The 21,250-nt window shown below is 32.0% G+C and overlaps 1 protein-coding gene across 3 annotated transcripts; it reads left to right on the plus strand.

Annotated features, from left to right (window-relative positions):
• The first annotated feature begins 2,097 nt into the window (after positions 1-2,097).
• Positions 2,098-20,285, plus strand: LOC105331799 (CUB and zona pellucida-like domain-containing protein 1). Of its 3 annotated transcripts, none has more exons than XM_066081758.1 (9): positions 2,098-2,241; positions 5,349-5,429; positions 5,699-5,795; positions 8,678-8,787; positions 14,508-14,570; positions 14,696-14,786; positions 15,321-15,442; positions 17,374-17,532; positions 19,867-20,284. In XM_066081758.1, the coding sequence occupies exons 2-9, from the start codon at positions 5,357-5,359 to the stop codon at positions 20,109-20,111; spliced, it is 960 nt and encodes a 319-aa protein (XP_065937830.1). In that variant the 5' UTR covers positions 2,098-2,241; positions 5,349-5,356; the 3' UTR covers positions 20,112-20,284. The 3 variants fall into 3 exon arrangements, with proteins under 3 accessions (XP_065937830.1, XP_065937831.1, XP_034305305.2); XM_034449414.2 differs by having other exon boundaries at positions 2,099-2,241; positions 14,397-14,570; positions 19,867-20,275; XM_066081759.1 differs by lacking the exon at positions 17,374-17,532 and having other exon boundaries at positions 14,397-14,570; positions 19,867-20,285.
• Positions 20,286-21,250: the final 965 nt, after the last annotated feature.

A 21,250-nucleotide genomic window follows, 5' to 3' on the forward strand; every position in this document is an offset into this window, starting at 1 on the left:
ATCGCCGAAGAAAGCATTTTATTGTTTATATTTACATCTTTCATTTAATTAATTAATGAATTGAATTGATCGAAAAAGTAAGTTAAGGTCATCAAATTATTGTTAATGTACACCAGAACGATATATGAAAGCTGTAGCCAAAGTGTCTTCTATGGGAATTTGAGTTTGGTATCATCATGATTAGTTCGTGCAATCCGTGATTTTTCTTAGGTTGCTAAAGATTTTGACCAATCGATAAACTGTATGGTTAGAACTGGACCGAGTAGATTTCAGCCCTGTCTGTTTTTATACAGCTGTGAATTACAATCAATTTCGTACGAAATAGAGGGAATCATACTTAGTGGATGTAAATTTTAATCTATAAATATAAGATGCCATTTTTGTTAAAATCTTTTCTCTCAAATCAACTGTCCACATTCTTGTAGTTGTAATTACTTTTCAGTGAGACAGTCGAAGCCAATTTTTTTCCATCGTTCATTTCATAAGAATTAAGTGTTGATAACGTACAAAAGAGAAGAAAAATCTTGACAATAATTTAACACCATAACATCCGAGTTTAAAAAAGCTATAATTGATTTTAAACTTGCTTCAGAACTATGAAAATACTTAAAAAGTAATATCAGTAAATATGCGATAAAATTTCCGTGCAAAATGTTAATTAAAAAGAATAAACATTTCTCTTTTTGAAAATAGATTCGTGTATGCAATTTGACAATGCCCCGAAATTGTGGAAACATAGGCATCGAATTTGACCATCTTTATGTTTGTTACATGTTTGATTTTTTGCTTCTCGGCAGCTTCATTAAATAACTTTGATGTATTCAAAGGTTGGGGAGAGGACTGATATTTGTTTTCCTTAGATATCCTTTATCTCTCTATCTTATGTTCGGGGGGTGGGGGTGGGGGGGGGGGGTATTGCATGTGGAGCCATCAGAAGTGCGCAGAACTTTAACTATATCTGGTTATTCAAAATGTCTTGATCTCTTTTGTGAAAATTGTAAGAAATATAGAATTATAGAAAAGTAGTAATTAATCCTACTTCAAACAATTAAAGATGATGAAAGGAAGTATAGAAGAAAAAAATTAATGCCAAAAACTTTGACGTTCGTGACGTCTTGACGTTTTCGACGAGCTACGTCAAAGTCGTGTTAACATCTCTTACTAAAATTGTCATAAAATGCTTAAAATACACAAGATCTTTGATATCTTTGTATATTTGTATTCAGAAAGAGCTGACTAATCAGAATTGACAAAAAAGTGAGTTTGTGAAATTTTGACCTTAAGGGCCCTTTTCTCATGACGGCAGTCATTTTATGTCTGAAAACTCGAGTTTAAATAGTAAATAATGTTAAGTTACGTGTACTTTTCATTAATTCACTAATTAATTCACTAAGCCTCCTACTGGTTACATCTGCGATGAACTACTACTACTCTACCTAATAGTGAAATAGTATTTATGAGTATCCGTGGTATCGGACTATGGTAAATAGTCACAGGAACTATTCAACGGCGGCATTCGATTTCCCTTGTTTTAAAGCTCGAAACTCTTCTGGTGTAATCCAAATCGCGCTACGTACAATAGAGTATTAAATGTCCGATTACTCTTATTAGTTTACAAAAAAAAAAAAATCAGCATCGCCGTAAATTTTTCTTCGGTATAATGAAATACACTGTACCTACTTACTGTATATTGGATAATAACAAGTGTACTTTCCATCCTTCGACAGCAACTTTTCCCTTGGCGAAATAATTGCTGTCGAGGGGTACAATAACCTGACTATCTCGACATAGCAAGTAGATAGGTGTATATTATACTATCTTTATTCAGAACGAGATTGATATAGCCTAAAGGAGGCCATCACCACCCGGCCCACTTAATTTTACATAGATATGTATCAACAAGATGACTGCTCTGAATTTTATCTATTCAAAAGACTGTACAACATATTATATTTATTGTGTTTCTCTTTCACAATTATGTTGGATTACTTGTATATATATATAATAAACTTGATGACTTATGTTAGTTATACGTATACCCTCAAGGTTTATGTACGAATGTACATGGAACAGGAAATGCTCGCTTGGTTTTTTTTCTGTTTTTTTCCCCATAACGTCAAATTAGCAATAACCATTTTGTGTTGAGAAAGAAGCAAACAGCAGTTTGACATATGACGTGAATAGGATAAATATTCTGGTACAATTCTTCTTGATCCAAATCAAACTCCGTGGTCTTCACAGGTACGTGGCAACTCTCTCTCTCTCTCTCTCTCTCTCTCATGTAAACATTTTTTTCTGGTCTCACTGGGGCATTAATTGCATAAGTTTAATTTGTTTATCATTTGCAATAATATGTGGGTAGTCCTGTCATTTATAATTTTTTTTCAATGATTGAAAAGAAATAACCACTCAGTATAAAAATTAATAGTTAAATCGAATTATTAATAAAAAGAAAGCTTTTAAAATTGTAAAACATTATAATAATAATGAAAAATTGACAATAAAATATTCGTATACGAGGGATGTTCGGAAATTATATCAACTCTCTATTTACTTTTGCTAATCGACAGTATTCAGTAAAATTTGACATAGACGTTGAATAAAATAGACAATAAAGTGTTGATAAAAAATTGTTGTTTTTTTTCAAAACGGCACATAAACACCTGGTGCAGAACGCATGCTCAAAGAAAAGATATCTGAAACTACTACTTAAAGCTGCTAAATAGACATACAAGATAGGTAGATTTGATAGGAAATTCATATCAATATATAAATATGCCCTTTTGTCTTCATTGTAGCGAGCTGTTGTAGAAGTCAAAACTAGAATGATTTGAAAAATTGACCGCAATATATAATTATAAGTGTATGTGTATTACATAAATTTCTATAATACCGAGACGCCATAATATTTTGACGCCAAAAGCGGCGTAGCTGACAAATTATAAAATCTTTGGAAAACACCTTATCATTGCAGACCAATAAGCTTTTTTCCAGTTCGGTGAAAGGTGTAAGTATATAAGTCGTATTGATTTTTTAAACAAAAAGGAAGTTCTTCTAACACTTGACCTAATTTAATACAACAGTTCTACATGCAGAATAACCTTAGGAGACTTTTTAGATTACAATGACATGTATCAATTGTACAAATTTTATTTACGAAAAAGAATACAGAGCCCGTGTACAGTTGGCTTTCTTAAATGTTTTTTCATTCTTTTAATTATATTGTCAATGTGTTTAAAAGATAAAAAAAAAACCCAACAAAACGAAGCATTAAAATGATGCTGCATAAGTCAGAAAATGCTTCATGCAGGTGAAACGATCTTATGATGTGGCTGACTTAAATATTTGTACATTTGTAATGAGTGACATTTTGCATTTTCATTATATGGTCTGCTTTTCTTAAACGGTAACATAAACCTTAGACAATTTTCCAGATAGCCCCTGTGCCCACATATACCCCCGAATAGGAAGACTGTATGAAGACGAGACAGACTCATAATGTTATGAATCACTTAACCAAGATACCGGGTGCAATGATTCATTATGAACTAAAAGTGACACTTGTACATGCGTATACAGTCCTAATCGACTTCTTCTTACAATGAATAATAATAACACGTGTTGATGTCTCTGTACATATGTTTCCTACAGTGGACGTCTTGACAATCTATATGACATAACAAAATTATCCGTTTCGCTACCTTACAAAACACATTCTTTTAAGGAAAGGTCCCTCTGAATTTTTTTACAAGTTTTTGGCTCTTAGAATAAAAAGATAACCAAGTCACTCATATAAAAACGTTGTACAAATTGCGTTTGAATTGTATTTTCAATTGATGTTTGTAAATATAACTCATTAAAAATCGTATAGTTTTGATGCGTTTAAGGAGCGTACATTTTTAATTAAGTAAAAAAAAAAATTAAACTGTAAAATACACACATGTATCTCACAATGAAACTCATATGATACTAATTATAAATTTTCTACTTTTCTAAAATAAATTTTGGATTTGCTCAAAGGCTTAATTTTCAGAAACACTATCAGTAAACATACTTTTATTTTCACGCTCGGTTCTTGCAATTTTCAATTGTTTTCAACTTTTGGACAGACATTGCAAAAACACAATCCAACAACTCTGTGCTTAATTTCAGTATTAAGGTAATAAACCACATTAACTCTATTAGCTGTACAAAAAATAATATCTCACTAGCTTGCAAGGAATAACGAAGATTCAAAACATGAGCTATTTGATCACCAAATGATAAAAGAAAGATTTTCTTTTATCATTTAGTGTTTAAATAGTTCTCTGTGTGTGTGTATATGTGTGGTGCGTGTTGTATGTGTGTGTATTATTCAGTAGTATATTATTACTATAACTGTTTGCTATTCCCTTATAAATATTTTTCTATATGAATCTTACGTATGAAAAATCAAATTAAACGAATTTTTTACAACCAGTCTGACAATTTCAATGATGACCGGTCTACTAGTCCAACGTCAAAACTGTTTGAGTTTTTGTCCAAATTCGGGAGATCGGAAATAGCCGAAGATTAGTGCCGAAAGAGTTGCATTTGGTATGTTACAAAAGACGACGTCACAGGCATATTTAAGTCATATATTTTAAGTGAAGAGTATAACAAAACAGCCACTGACTGGGATTTGGGCAACGTATGAATTGTTGGACCTGAAATTGATATTGTAGGGTTCGGTCTGCGGCATCAGATAACATTTTTACCTTGGGGACCAATGATTCATATGTTGCCCTCATACCCAGTCATTAACTGTATAAAATATAATCGCTGCATAACAAGGTCAAAATGTACCCCCTTTGCCACCTCGGTTGCTTAAGCATGTTAAAAAACAACTTTGCTTAAAACACATCGTATATTGACCTATGCAAGCAATTAAGCATGCTTAATCGGATAAATGATGGGCCGTTGATGTGTCCTTAAATTACTGGTAAAATAACAGTACGGTATGAAGAATATAAATTTAAAAAAGCGATGATCTTAACTTCAACTCACATTAATCATTTATGATACACTTTGTGGTCAAACAGCAATGGAGAGGAGACGCAAGTCGGAACATTTCTTGATATGAGGAACATGCATGCATGCTTAACTGTTCATTTATGTAGTTTGAAACGAAAAAAAGTTTCAATCTTTTTGAGAAATAACTTTACCCGTGAATGACAAGAATATACAAAACACTATCTGCAGTGGTAGAAGTAAAAATGGACCAATTAGATAATTTTTATGACTTTAAATAAATATGTTTTATGCTGATACCAAACAAAAGCTTCTTTTCTTATGAAATTAAACTAGGTCTGATCAAATACTTTATTCAGGAAGAAACATGGGAATACTAAGGCTGAACGTCAGAATCACTCTCTGTATTCTTTACTTGATTAATGTCGTTCTTTCCCAAGGTAAGATTTCTTTTCTGTTCAATTTCATATCACCTACAACTTCGCAGAAAGTTGACAGAAATGCTTTTTCTAATCTAATTTATAGAAGAAGATATGTAGTGTTTTCTTGTCCCTTAATTTTAATTTTTTTTCCTGTTAACTTTATTATTAAATTATACAAATTTAAAAGAATATATATTTTGAATATCTTTAGGGAAGTTGTTGGGAAGGAGTAAATAGATCCGTGGTATCAATATAATCTCTGTCTCAAGAAATCCTTGTTATTGCAGAGGAAACAGTGTTAACATGCAGTTCCACAACGCAGGAAACTGTGCTGAACAATTTGCGCCAAGTCTTTAAATATCCAGAGTCCGGACCATATCAACAGTAAGCATTACAATGAGTATGTTATTCCTTCTACCAGTGAGTGCGAGGTATTCGTTTCTTTTGGTACCTTTTTTCAATAATATTGAACTATAAAAAATACATTGTATTTCAGTCAAAACCTGAAATATTGATAATTATTCATATCGTTTAAAATTCATCACTTATAGATATAATTAATCACTTATATAATGACCTAAGGAAAGTTAATAAACTCAGTTTATAGCTGGTAAGTAATGCTCATCTTTGAGTAATGTTATATATTTGAATGCATTCGATAATGTTTTCTAAAACCATAAAGAAATTCTCAAAATTTTTGCTCCGATTCATTATCAAGTTTTCATAATCATATGTATATTTCATATTTAATCTGACCAGCGGTATGTTGATCAAAGTGGAATGCCAAAATTTGTTTTTTCTGCTTAAAGTAGCTTAAAACAGTCTAGTCGCAATATGGAGCTAAAAATCAAGGTCGTATGTCGCGTAAGGCATGGGATCCTAAATTATGTATTTCCAAATAAAATATACAATGTATATTAATTAAGGCACCAATCAAACAAGGCTTATATACTCAACAAGGCTCAATGGTCTAGGACATTTTTCAAGGTCATTTATATATATATATATATATATATATATATATATATATATATATATATATATATATATATATATATATATATATATATATATATATATTTATCTCATACGTGTGGTGTATATTACCCGTGTGATAAACCTTTGCTATATCACACGGGTGATGCTATATCAAATACTTCCGGTCGGAACTACTTTTGACACAGCCCCTCGCTTCAACGCTTCAGTAACCTATTTTCGAAAATTTGCTAGTACTTTCAACATAACTACATCTACTACAAAAATTAATATAAAATTGATTTTGTCAAAGTTACAAATATGAAGGAAAACACATAACTGCGTAGCACAGGCGTCGGAACCGGGGGGCTATTGTGAGGGGGGGGGGGGGGAGGTTAGATATTCAAAACCGAAACCACAAGACCCTTTTTTCTTGTTTGTCAAGATTTTTGATAAATTTAGCCCACTTCCAACTTTCAATTTGCTTTGTGAAGTTTATAAAACGAACACAGTTACAAATTACGTTAACTGTCAACGATCGAGTTCATCCTGACGACGCGATGAAAACAGAGCGCTCTGGTTGTGTTTATATACAAGAACTTACCGAAATAATGTTTCATAAGACTTTTATTCCACCACCAGTAAGCATCCTTATTCTTGAATCATAAGGCTAGCCTAGTGTTTGTTTTATTATAAACATCATGCATCAACAACTGTTCCTCGTTCGAGTCAATTCAAACTAACGAGCATTCGCAACTTTGTGTATGTCAACAAAACTGATTATTCAAGTCTTCTAATCGGAATTTCCATTTAATCAAGTGAATAAGCTCTAAGAAAAATTATCTAGAGCTAAAAAATTATTTTAAGGTTTATTTCAGTGAAACTTTACATTAAAACAGTTAGATTTATCTCAGGAATGACGTACTAAATTGTATTGCGCAAGGTCACAATAGCCGCATAACACAACGTTGCATCATCGTTTTTAATCTTTGAAAAAAAAAATCCAATTTGGGTCACACAAGGGACTGTCTCAAAAGCTTCATAATATAAATCAAATTGTATGAGATAAATAGAACATCTATAATTGTGTGATTTTATATTTGCTTTATCCAACTCGTTGAAATGGTTATATTCGCTCGGCAAGCCTCGCGAATATATACACCATTTCAACTCGTTGGATAAAGCAAATATATAATCACACAATATAGATATCCTCTCTCTTATATATATATATATATATATATATATATATATATATATATATATATATATATATATATATATATATATATGAACTCGAGTCGCATTTATTTGATTATTATCCGTTTACAACAATCGGCATAAGTATAAATATATATATATATATATATATATATATATATATATATATATATATATATATATATATATATATATATATATATATATTGCAAATTATTACAACGAATGGTCCACCGTCAACATGACCGGAATGTAAAACAGGGGAAGATCTACAATATAACAGGTTTTCCGTTTGGGTAATCTGGCTATAAAAAGGGGAAACGCCAATATATAGTCAGCTTTCCATGGGGGAAAAACTGGTATGTAGCAATTGTTTCGGAGCGAAAAACTGCTAAATAGCCATATTACCGGGGGGGGGAGGGGGGTGGTTGACGGGGGGGGGGGGGGGGGGGAAGGCACTATATAGCACTGGTTACCCATATAAGATTTCTTTGAACTTAAGGACACACGAAACGTTCTTCATTTTTATATAATTTTCCTTGATATACTATTGCTTATTTATAAACATATAAACCTGTTAATGTTTCATAATCAGGCTATTTTTGGAACTATAATATTTAGAATTTTCTTTAAAATAGCATGCAAAATGCATTTGAGTGTTTATAAATAAAGTCATAGTATATATTTTCAACTGAATACTTTCTATCTAAATAAAAAAACAGTATCATATAACATGAAAATATGATTATGGAATTACTTTGTGGAAACCTTCACATTGTGGTGATAGGGAAAAAAAAGGAAGATAGGTCGCGTCTGACCTTAACAACAAAACGTGCAAACGGTCGTCGCCATTTTTATTGTCATATGACCGAAAGAGGTCCAACATGGTAACGTATTATTACATCCGAGGTTTTTACTCGACTTGACAGAGAGGGCCGAGCGATGACCTGATTGTGTACATCTATTGATATATCATTTAACTATACAGCATCAATTATAAGCTTAATGAGTACTGTAGAATTACTCTTGTCTATAATGCAGCTCTGTGTCAGAACTTCCTTTTTTTACAGAGGGGTAAGCTGCAGGTGGTTATTCAGTGCTCCAGAGACAGATCTGAAAATAAGATATCGGTTTACTACCATAAATGTAGATTGCGGTGACGTATTAAACGCCTATGACGGTGAGTACATTAAATGTTAAATGAAGAAATTTTATGACTCTTAAGGTAGTATAAAACAGATAAGCTAGAATTTCCCTATCGTTTGAATTTCTGATATTTTAATATTTTGTTATTTGGAATGGAATCTAAAAATATGTAAAATTAGGAAAAAAATCCACCCTGACAATTTTTGCCCACGTCGCCTCAAACCTACCATTTGAATTCCCTCTCAGTGGAGTGCAAAATGAAATAGTCATTGTTCGAATTTGTTTTTTTAAAGTTGTAATATCCCTCTGCTATTAGTTTTTACCATATGTTTAAAAAAAAACATTTCGTATTTATTTTCATCAAAGTCAATACCAAGAGATTTAAATGAAAGAAAGTTATTGCGATGAAGCGCTGCTAGATTTCTCAAAAATTGATACCGTATGTGATCATAGTATGAAGAAAATTAGACATAATGATTCAAAAATCCAAAATTTTACCATCGCAGCATAAAATTAAAAATATTCAATGTACATGTGTATATGAAAATAATATGTAGTTATATACAATGTCAAACCGTGTTACAAAACATATTGAAGCGCTGAGTTTTAGTTCAAAATAGCACTTTGTTGTATAGGTTTGTAGCAAAAACTGCTTCAATCAGCAAGAGTTATCTTTATTATAACTACTGAAGGTTTTACATACAGTATATGATAAATTACAATAGTTTCTAATTTTTCAGGAAAGGTTTTCTGTTCTTAAATTTGGATACGATAGTAATAAATGGATCCATACGTTTTATAATGATAAAAATGAAAACCAGAGCATTTTGTTATAACACAAAAAGGGGATCAAATGAATGATACTCAAGTTATTGGTATAATCTCAATATAGGAACATATTATCTTAAATGAAATGTGATATTGTTCCTTTTATAATTTTGTTTTCTCATATCTGTTCTCTCAGAATAGAAAACCCTTATTCAATTTTAGACATTTGAAAAGCTGTAAGTTTCAAATGATGATGACTAAGTCTGCTTAAAGTTGTGGTTTAGTTCTTTCCTCTTTCTGTATTTGAATTTAAATAAATGTCGCCTTCCGGCATAAAATGGGGCCCTGCACCGCTATCTTGTTTTTACATGCTTTAATAATTAGGAGTTAACAGAAACAAGGTGTGAATATTTTCTACATAAGTTATCTCTCCTATCAGAGGGACATTCCACTTTAAGTTATTACAAGTGCGTTTACTACTATTAATATCCTGGTGCAAAAAATACGTAAAAATAGCACTTGTAAAACATCTTTTAAGACGAAAACTTGCAACACTTGACAGTTTCTAAAAAGAATATGTATAGTTCAAATTTGAATGAAATTAAGCAGTATGACTGTCATCACCCCGTAATTGAAACATTATCAAAATAATGAAAATTTGACTGTGGGTTTTAGATTCATTGAGGTTTAAGTATATTTGACGGATGTTTAAATTGAAAAAAATCCTGTCTTCATATTTTACCGTTGACCTTTAGATATGACCTTCAAATTTAATGGGCGTAAAGTCTGAACACTGACGATGATTGTTTTCAAAAGACTGGGCTGGGTTTTACAAAAGTATCATAAGATTTGTCATAAGACGGATCTTAAGATTGTCATAAGATCTGACTTGTGACAATCATAAGATCTATCACTTGCGTTTCAAAAAATAATCTTAAGTGTTATAAATCTTAAGATATGGTAATACGTGTATATATTTTTAAAACATATACAACTTTTAATGCGATACGTTGAAAATAATGCACTCACACTGGGATTATTTTCAATTCATTATTTATCTATAATTTATGTTGATTTTTAAAACATATTTAACTTATCTAAACAATTTTCATATGTTGTACTTTAAAAAAAACCAACACCTTTTTAAGTTTTTAAAATTAGATTCAGTTGCATTTAAGCTTTTTTCGGAAGTAAAGGAATTGTTGTCTTGCTATACTAGTATACAATGTACGCACATTTGATAACATTTTGAAAAAAATACAAATTAAAATATGATATTTTAACCGAAAATAAGAGATATAAAATATATTGTAATCATACATTTAGCAATACACATAATGTGATCTACCCCTGCATTTGTGTCTATACACGAAAAAAAACCCAAAGCCTCGTGTTTGACATTTTATTTTCAAAACAAAACTCCGCTGTCTCAAATGCTTTAAAGCGAGATGCATGGAAAGAACACAACAGGGTACGTTAGGACGGGGGAAGAAATGAAGAAGAAGTGGATTTGCTTGAGCAGTGAACGTAGGAAAAAGCTAGCTTTGAATAGGAGAGAGCAGAGAAAGACGGGAGTTGGGTTTTTGCCATCAGAAGCTACAGTACGACCCATAGACAAGACGAAGGGAATTATCGGAGAAACGTTCATATCCGGAGTTGAAGGTGGCATTAATGTCCTAGACACTTTTACGACCACGGATGCATTATTAGTATCTCCAAGTAACATGACACATGCCTCAATAGGTAATTACATGTGCACTAAGCTATTTTGAAACACGCCTCTTTGACGTGGAATTACTAACATAATTTTATATTCTAAATACTTAAAGAAGTAATATTAATATTTACATTGTTTTGCATTGTATATAGAATTTTTTTTACAGAATGCCAACCTTCAGTTGGAAACTCGCGTTTAAGCGGAAAGGGCACACAAAGAACCGTTAGTAGTGAATCGCAGCAAAGGGATGACCTCATGACGAGACTTGTGAAAGAAGAAGAGGATGAGTATTGAGAAAAGAAGACTTGAGAGAGAGGAAAGAAGACTTGACACCTAGGAGAAGCGTCTCAAGATTGAGGACCGGCGTCTTTCGATTGCTGAGCAACAGCTTCAGATACAGCGTTAGCAGCACTCGATTCACCTGTGTCAACTCGGAATAGTAAATAATGCCACCCCAAATGCCACCCTTTGACTGAAAATGAGTAATAAATTGAAAATATGTGTTTGATTCATTTTATATCTTGTTCATTAAGCATCCCTTAATTAAAAATATATAAATATACACGAATATACACATTTCAATCCAATTAGTCCAATAAGTGAACAAACTTGTTTGTCACAGGTTCATTTTAAAGCGGAGTAAGGAATCATACACATTAATGACATCATGGTTTTAGGAAAAAATTCACTGAAGTTACACAAATTCTTTCTTCGAACTAAGGCCTTAATATCGAATATGGATCAGTCTTCGACGAACCTCCATCCCATCGTTATTTGGGCCTTGATACACACAATTGTCTGGCGAAATATATCGATTTCCCTGAGGGTTCTGTGGTCGTGGTGCCGGTCCATGCTTAATAATACATATTTTATGGAAAACCGCACAAGCAGTAATGATTCGGCATGCTCTTGACGGATGAAAGAGATGTGTTCCCCCTGAATGTCGATGCAACGAAAACGCATCTTTAGAACATCTTTCAATTGAATTTCTCGACCTGGCATGGGCCTCGTTATACGCTTCTTCGTTGGCGTTACTTGGGTTCAAGCCAGGGGTCAACAAATATTTTTTAAGGGGTATGCACTGGCGTAGAATTTGTCCACACAAAAGCATCGTTTGATGAACCAGGCCATCTAGCAACTTAGTTGGTGAATTTCAAACTAGCATCACAAACCGCCATAACGTTCATAGAGTGAAAATTTTTCCGGTTGACAAAGAGATATTCGTCATCTTTTGGAGCTTTTATAGGAATATGAGTTCAATCTACGGCACCAATGACATTAGGGAAATTGGATATGCGGGAAAAGCCCAGTATAGTGTCTTTTATGCTGCTGTCATCGCGTGGAAATCTTACATAATTTGGGCTTAAAGTTACAAGTGCTTATGTTACAGTATTTACAATTCTAGACACACTAGGTTTGCTTATACTATGGACATCCCCGTTAACAGTCTGGAAGTTCCCACTGGCATAAAATCTGAGTGCCACCATGACTTGCAGGGATGAGGGTATGGCAAGTTACCTACGGTTGGGTGTTCCAGATGGACCCTGAGCTCCAAACAAAAATCTAGTATCGAGCAGAAAACGCGGAAGTCGAAACTTATCTTTTATATCTACGTCGTCCATATAGTCAAAGTGATTATTTCTATCTCTAAACACCCGTTTTTTTCTTATTTGTCTTCTGTTTTGAATCAAAACAAAGGCTGCCGCCATGTTAAGTTTGGACTTATGACATGTATATGATTGTCTTAAGATTAAGACGGATGATAATCATAAGATATGACAGTTTTGTGAAACAGCAAAGATGAAAACTTTTCGCAAAGTTTGGTCTTAAGACAGATCTTAAGTCATAAGGTTGTTTTGTGAAACGGGCCCCGTCTTTACTATGAACGGAACATAAGTTACACATTTTCAAATGATTGAAGGCTTAAATGCACAAATATTAAATGACCACCATTCCAATGTACAACTATTAGGTTTAAAACCATCAAAATACGCTGTACTCCAATTTTTTCAGCTATGAGTAATTTACAGGTATGATTTATATTATTTTCTTAAGATAATGGATTTAAATTATCTTTTACACAAAATTAAGCAATTAATTTGTGTATTTGAAAAAAAAAATCAAATTTTTAAGTTTTACGGGTTGTTCATACTACCTTATTACATAAGAAATTATCTATGAAGACGCATCGTCGCAACACACGGTTTTGAGCACACTAGCTGAATTAAACGTGGGTTATCGGCGATATGTAACAAAGAAAACGAAGATACAACTACGATGAGAAAGGAAGTGAAATATCGCTACTTTTTTGTATCACTGGATTGTGAGGATATTTAGAATGTAGTATTTTTATATGAACAGGCAGTATAATAAAAGAACACTTGTGAGGTGCACATATCGTCAGTCCTTTCTCCTGTTTTGTGTTAAATCATTTAAATTTGTGATGGGTGTTTGTTGAAATTTTTCGTGGATCATGAAGTGTTCGTTGGGAATGAAATTTCATTATTAAAGGGACTTGGACACGATTTGACTTAAAATTTTCGAATTTGATTTTTTCATTTTCAATGTTTATACTGATACATATAGAAGTTTATAATGCTATGTCAAAATTTGAATGTCAAATATCAAGTTATAAGCAAGATACAGAGTTCATAATTCTTTGTTTTGTAAACAAAGCTTGAATTTTGTCAATTTTTACATATGTGTTGTATTGGTGTAAGTTTCAATCAAATATATCTTTCTTTAGTTGATAATAGTATTTATGAAGATATTGAATCAGTTTAAATTATTTTACAAGTCATTTTGTCTACGAAATGGTAATTCTCTACATTACATTTTTGTAAACAACTATAAGACTCGACTCTTGTTTACATTACAACCAATTCTTACCTCTGTATCTCGCTTGTAACTTGACTTTAACATTCAATATTTTGGTCAATCATTTAAAATGCACAAGTTAACCATTTTATACATAAAAAATAAAATAATTTTTTTGATCTCAAATCGTTTCCAAGTCCTTTTAACAGATGTAGACCATGTTTCGTAATTCGTTCGTAACCCACCATGAATTCCAGTGATGCTACATTATATGATGATATTTAATAGTTTGAAAATTTTGATGTTAATAATTAAGGAGTGTTCCAATTTATTTAATTTAGGAGACAGCGAAACTGATCCTAAGTTGTCGATAGATCCCGTATGCGGCGATGGTAGTAGCATACCCGGCGTCACAACTACTCAAAAAAATCTATTCATTGATTTTTTCCCAGATTCCACCGACAATTCTAACGAGCTAGGATTTACATTAGAAGTTATTGCCGGAAAAGACCTTTGTAAATATCTATGAGTTTCAAAAAATAAGAAGAGCTCATTTTAATTTGATATTGGTAAAATTCACATTTGTAGATATTTATGCCACTTAGTAATACTATTTAAAAATAATCTTTTGGTGTTTCAGCTGTCTGTAGCGTAACTGGAACCACAAAACCAATATCTCTTGCAGATGCATATGTCCTTACTTCACCGAAATTTCCAGACGATTATCCTGAGTGAGTATCCATTATTAAAAAAAGAGATGTTGACTTTTTGTGAAGACTGGGTGGTCTTGGCCTGTTTTAGAGCATATAGATCTCTTTTTGAAGAAGAGCTCTGTGTAGTAATATCAGAAAAAAAATCATATTTTAATCCTTACATACTTGGAATATTTCATTACAAATAATTCGTTTATAGCCTAAAGTATCATAAAGTAGAATTGATTGGTAATTTATTAGCAATTCAATGACAATTGATTTGTAGGCAATATAACTGACTAAAACCGCAAAAACCAATGGGACAAAGACAAAAATTTCTCGGCGCAAAAGAAAAAGAAACTTACTCTGTCAATATTAAAACTCTTTTTTTATAATCTGACATATTTCTTTTAAAATAAAAAAAAATCGATATAAATGATTTAAAGATGCCAATTGACTTCGTACAGAGAGATAGTTACGCTAAGCGCGCACAAAAAAGATATCATTTAATCAAAATAACTGTATTATTTGGTTCTCACTCAATATGATTTGATTACCTTTTTTTTATTAAAGCGATTGGACTTGTACTTACACCTTTACTGCTGAAAATGGCGTTGATCAAATACAATTTGACATGGTTTACATAGACCTGGAGGATGAAACAGAATGTTTCGATTCTGTTAAACTGTATGATGGTAAGAATATTAGGATAGGAACTATAAAAAAAAAACCCCAAGGTATTGTTAGAATTCAGCACTTCCATTTTCTTCAAAAAGATTTTGGATTTTGTGATATACATTCAATTTGCCCTGATCGAGATTGAAGATTTGAAGGCTTTATCAATTTATTGGTGATGAAACGTCTTGATTTCGCTTCTATTTGATTAACGTGTACTACACTTATAATGGGGAAAATAGTTCTTGAATAACACTCGCTTGGTGTGACTATTTCTGCTTTTTCAGCTCTACTGACGTAGATCCGTGACCTATCTGTCGTGGCTGCAATCCAAAGTAGAGGAAATACTTTAAAATAATTTATACAAGTTTATATTTTTAGTTAAGTATAATAATTCTAAAATCTGGTGACCGTAATAGAGATATAAACAATCATAATATATAACATCTCAATTATAATTGAGGATAATTTACAAAATTATAATATTTAACGCAAAAGAAAAACATTTCAAATCTATCTATACCGAAATAAAATGATCAACGATAAACATTAGAGAAAATTCGAACTTGGTACATCATTGTATAAAACTTGAATAAAACCTAAGCGATTACTAATATATTGAAAGATAAAGGTCTAAATAGCGTCAGCATAAGAATGTGACCTAATTCCTTTGTCTAAACGTAATGAACACTTACAATTTACTCGAAACATAATTCCCTTAGGTTGCACTACAGTATTAAATTTTACTATATATTCTTACCAAAATTGCACAACTTTATATACAGATTAAAAATTCAAAACGAACTTCTGGAAAAAATCCCCTTGACAGCTTTTTAAACAAAGCTTCATTTACAATTTTCTAGCAAAATACACACGTGCATCCAGCAAGGCGTGAGACTTTGTTTACCTCGAATTTACACATGTGCTTAAAAATCAAGCCCGGGCCTTTTCACCCCCTCCGGAAACAACACGCATCAAAAATTCAAATGACCTCGCATTATTACAAAACTGGGATAGTTAGACCTCTTACACATTGTTTTTCATCTCATAAAAAAAATCAGCTCCCGTCTCGAGCGGAAACGACCCATATTCAAAGGAAAATTCGGGAATTATTTTGCCTCAGCCATGTTTTGTCGTGAACCTTCTGTGAAATACTGTAGTGACACCCTTACTTGTTTCCCAAAATAATAACTTTTATTTACCTCTTTTACTAAAGAGTCATTTAAATAAACAAATTGCGCTAAATTTAAATTATGATTTGCCACGCATCAAATGCAATAAACAAATATATTAAACCAAACTTTAATCTACAACTACTAAATTCAAAACTACTTTTACTTCACATGCCTTAACAAAAACTATAAAGAAACGCAACGGTTTTCCAATTAAAAAAAAACCCTTAGCTAATCTAAATAATGACTTATTTCATGCATAACAAAGCTCAAATTTAGAAACTTGATAATAAAAAGTAAAAAATATTTATGCAAACATACATATAATATATATATAACAGTGAATTATTATAATATCTTTTGCATTTGAAACTTTTATGAACTAGCAATTAAAAATAAAATAAAGATAGACATACCTGCAATCCAAAGTAGAAGAAATACTTTAAAATAATTTATACAAGTTTATTCGAAGAAGCGTCACATGGAAGTGACTGAGAGGTCAGATTTCCAGCGACGACCCTACACCTTTGGATTACAGGTTATTGACCAATCAAAATTAAGTATATCCACTTTTTTAAAGGACATCAACTAGCTGTAATTCATAGTTCAGTAGAAACTGACATTACTGAAAGCTGTACACGCCCCGTTTATCGATTGACCGAAACCTTCATTGACCTGAGAAAAATCACGGACTGCACGAAATAATTAGTCAGCCCACAGGCTGACTAATTAAGTTGGGATGAGACTTCAATTGGGACTAAATAAAAATCTTATTACAGGAGACTCTACATCCTCTACTGTTCTGGCGGAGTTATGTGGAACGTCTCCCTCTGTACAGTCCTTCACGTCCACAGGTCCTTCTCTTACCGTTCATTTTGAGTCTGATGAGCGAGCAACGACGCCACAAGCAGGTTTTTACGCTAATGTCTTTACTTTAGGTACGTTTATTTTCATATCCATATTAGTTTAACTGAATACCTGTTACAGCTCGTACCAGTTAATTTTAAACCTTATATTTTGCGATAAGTCTCAACGGAAATCATAGAGAATTTATTCAAGATAAAAGTTAATTCAATCTCAACTACAGGGAAATAGGACATGTGTAAGAAAATTAGCTTAAATTGACATACGGTAATAAAGAAAACTAGATACGACCTCGTTACGAGTAACGAGTAAGTCTTCCGTCCGATTTTTTTAAAGTTTAAATGATACCATGAAATATCGATACAATTTCAACACCCCCCCCAAAAAAAAAATGAGATAAAGAATAAAAATCCCTAATTACGTCAAACATGGGCCTGACGATGACTTTTTCAAACCGATAATGTAGAGATCAACCACTTTGATTTTATAATGCATAACAAAATATTTATCGTTTTCAAGTTATTCGTAATAGACTTTTCGAGTCTCTTGGTCCCTAATTAAAGGGGCCAGCCCCTTTTTCTTGATTTTATTGGATAGAACCTTTGATTCTCTACTACTTTTGTTCTATATGTCTTAACATAATATCTACTGATAAAAAGATACTGATCAAAACATATGAAAATTTTGATTCGAAATTTTAACCCCATTTTCGTGCCTAAGGGAGCTCCAAGGAATAGCGCCACTGGTGCAAAACAACTAAATAGTGCACAACTTCAAACCATGCTCTACCTATCCTGAAAATTTCAAGGTCATATCTCTGATAGTTTCTGAGATCAGCTCTGCACAAAATTGGTCGTAAAAAATTACAAAATCGACCGTAAATCCGGACCGGAAGTGATGACGACAAAAAATTCTAAAGCATATAAAATTCAGATAATGTCCCATCATCTGTGAACAAATTGTTGAGATCAGTTGAGTAGTTTTCGAGAAATCGCGTGCACAAAATTTGGAAAAAAAATAATAATAAACAGTACGAAAACAATAAGGTCTTCCGTTGGAAACGGAAGACCTTAAAAAACAATCCGAGTTTTACCGCGGCTCATGGATAGTATTTTTGTAATTTATGAATTGTGATGGGGACTTCATCTTAGATGATGCTTTTTCACTTTTACTACTTTCTTTTAGTAGAGGCCTTCAATAAAAAGCCATATGATAATGCCACTGCGAAAGTGGCAGTTTTTTTTTTATCTAAAGTTAAATTTTTAACAAAAATTGTAAATGGCACCAGGCATCGATGATCTTGATTTCTACCATTAAATGAAATAAACAATTCACCTTATTATCCCATCAACATATAATTAAAGGTTTCTTCCTACCGGATATTAAGAATTTTCTAACAGGGTTTATTTTCCCATCAGAACTCAAATTTCGATATTTTGTGAAAAAACCACAGATGATTATCAAATTTGTCAGGATTTTTCTTTAGAAAACTCGTACAGCATATTTGAAATGTCACAATGATTTTTTTGTCGTTTTAAGGAATTACTATTTACCGTCTAAACAAACGTTTGGATCTCCCGGATCGGAGTTACCAATACAATGAATAACAAATCAAAATTTTAAGATTCTTCGAAAAAGGCCAAAACTAGAATTTAGTTAAAAACAAGAATTTTGTTAAAATACACAGCAAAATGTGCCATATACGTTTCACATACGTTAATCAAGTGTGATACGTAGTGACCTCACGTACGTTTAACGTGATTTATAAGTACCACGTGTGTTTAACGTACGTTAATGAACATATGTGAAACATATGTTACACGTGTGTCAGACATATTTGGTACATGACATACGTTTTACGTATGTGGATCCAACGTACGTTTTCCATATGAATTACATACGTATCACATGAATATTGCTTTAAATTGAATTATTGAATATTTTTAATTTTTAAGTTCATTCTTGATATACTTCATCAACGTATGTGTAACATACGGTTTGGCTTTACGCGTGTATAACGTATGTTTAACGTATGTTGTACATGTGCATGTGTTAGGTTCAAACATATGTGACACGTACGTGGCACAATTAGCCGTGTAGTAGCATAAAACAAACGAATATTTTAATATATTTTTTTATTTAATATTTGGGTTGATCGCACTAATTAAGGAAAATAACTCAATTCATTTTTTGCAAAATGTGGATTTGGAATATTGTAAATAGTTTTCCAACGTTTATAATAAGGTCGTTTTATTTTTAATAAATTTGTTAAAATTTAATTTTTTTCTCTTTAATTTGTATCTGTTGTCTAACACCTAATTTGAGTAAAGTTAGATTTGGGGATTAAATTTATATGTTGCGACATTCCATCCTCCAACAATGAAATAAATGAAATTTTATGAAAACAGGAGAAGAAACAACAACAACAACAACGTTAACTACAACAACAGAAACTGAAGAAGAAGAGGAAGTAACAACTAACACGAACCCAGAAGTAACTGAAGGAGAAACAGGATGTAATCGTACCTTCTTTAGTTTTTGGAGTCTTTGCTGCAACTTAGCAAGGTTATGCAACAACTGGTGGACCTTTTGCAAGACCATGACACAATGCTGCAAATATTGTGGCTTATCGAGTTCGTCTTTGTCGAACTAAACGATTGCAAACAAATATCATCAGCTGAAGCTAGCAAATATGCAAACGTTTCAAATGTGTTTGAATATGTTTATCTAATGCTGAAGACGAATTAAAAACGACAAAATCTGTTTGCAATTTTAGAAAGCTTATTTCAATAAACCATTGATGTAATTGTTGCTTTTATAAATATTAAAATCCATAATTAAAATATTGCGAGGTGTGTATTGTGTTACATGCATCTCCAATAAGATCGAATCATCCTCATTTAAAACATATGTTTTTGATCATTTTGAAATTCAGGATACACAATTTCTTATTAGGTGACGTATAATGTTTCTACAGTTTTGTAAATTTAACTTTGAACTGTCACGGTCGTAGCACACGCCTAAAGTAAATACGACTTTCTAAAGCTTTCATTAGAATTGAAATGCAAAAAAAAAACAAACAAAAAAATCTGAAGAATAAACGATTTAAAATAGTCAACTCATTGACGACACTTTTTGTCCCTTACAATATTATTTCTTTGATCAGAGCGTAGTTCAATCTAGTAGCTTTTGATGTTCTCAACCGTCTTGGAATAATAATTTATTCGTTAATTCGAGATCTATTAGAAGAGTCACGATTCATCGACATATCGAACATTATAACTGTAACCCACTTGCATTAGTATTGTAACTAAGTTTACAATTATTGAAACTATTGGTGGTTTTATATTTTTTTTTTTTTATCAAATCACATATTATTTAAAATTATACCAGTCAACCATATACATGTAGGTTAAGATTGTCTGAAAGAACAGTTATAATTATAGACAATAATACAGCATAAACTACCAATTTGTTCACGAACCCTATTTTTCAAAGTTAAACACGCATTTTACAAACGAACTGAAATCAACTTATTGAGCAGGTTAAGGAGGTTGTGTTGTCAACAAATTAACCATCAGATCTGCCTTAATCTTTGACAAATGTTAGTTTTGGACATAAACTAACATTTAGTAAAGACAAATTTTTAAATATTTTAGCTTTAAAATTTGAGCATTTTCCTCAATATTTATTAAAAGCTCTTCTCCATAAGGAGGTAAATATAGCCTAAAATGGCTACGACCATCCAGCCCTTTTAAATGGCAAAACAATAACACCACGTGACAATTACAT

Source organism: Magallana gigas, chromosome 4 (genome assembly GCF_963853765.1).
Source record: "Magallana gigas chromosome 4, xbMagGiga1.1, whole genome shotgun sequence".
NCBI classification, from domain to species: Eukaryota; Metazoa; Mollusca; class Bivalvia; order Ostreida; family Ostreidae; genus Magallana; species Magallana gigas.

Bases quoted from the DNA above. Each gene is read 5' to 3' on its own strand.
- LOC105331799 (XM_034449414.2), top strand. From the start codon at position 5,357: ATGGGAATACTAAGGCTGAACGTCAGAATCACTCTCTGTATTCTTTAC. The intron at 8,788-14,396 runs GTGAGTACATTA...TATTTAATTTAG, and splicing joins CGTATTAAACGCCTATGACG to GAGACAGCGAAACTGATCCT. The intron at 14,571-14,695 runs GTAAATATCTAT...TTGGTGTTTCAG, and splicing joins TATTGCCGGAAAAGACCTTT to CTGTCTGTAGCGTAACTGGA.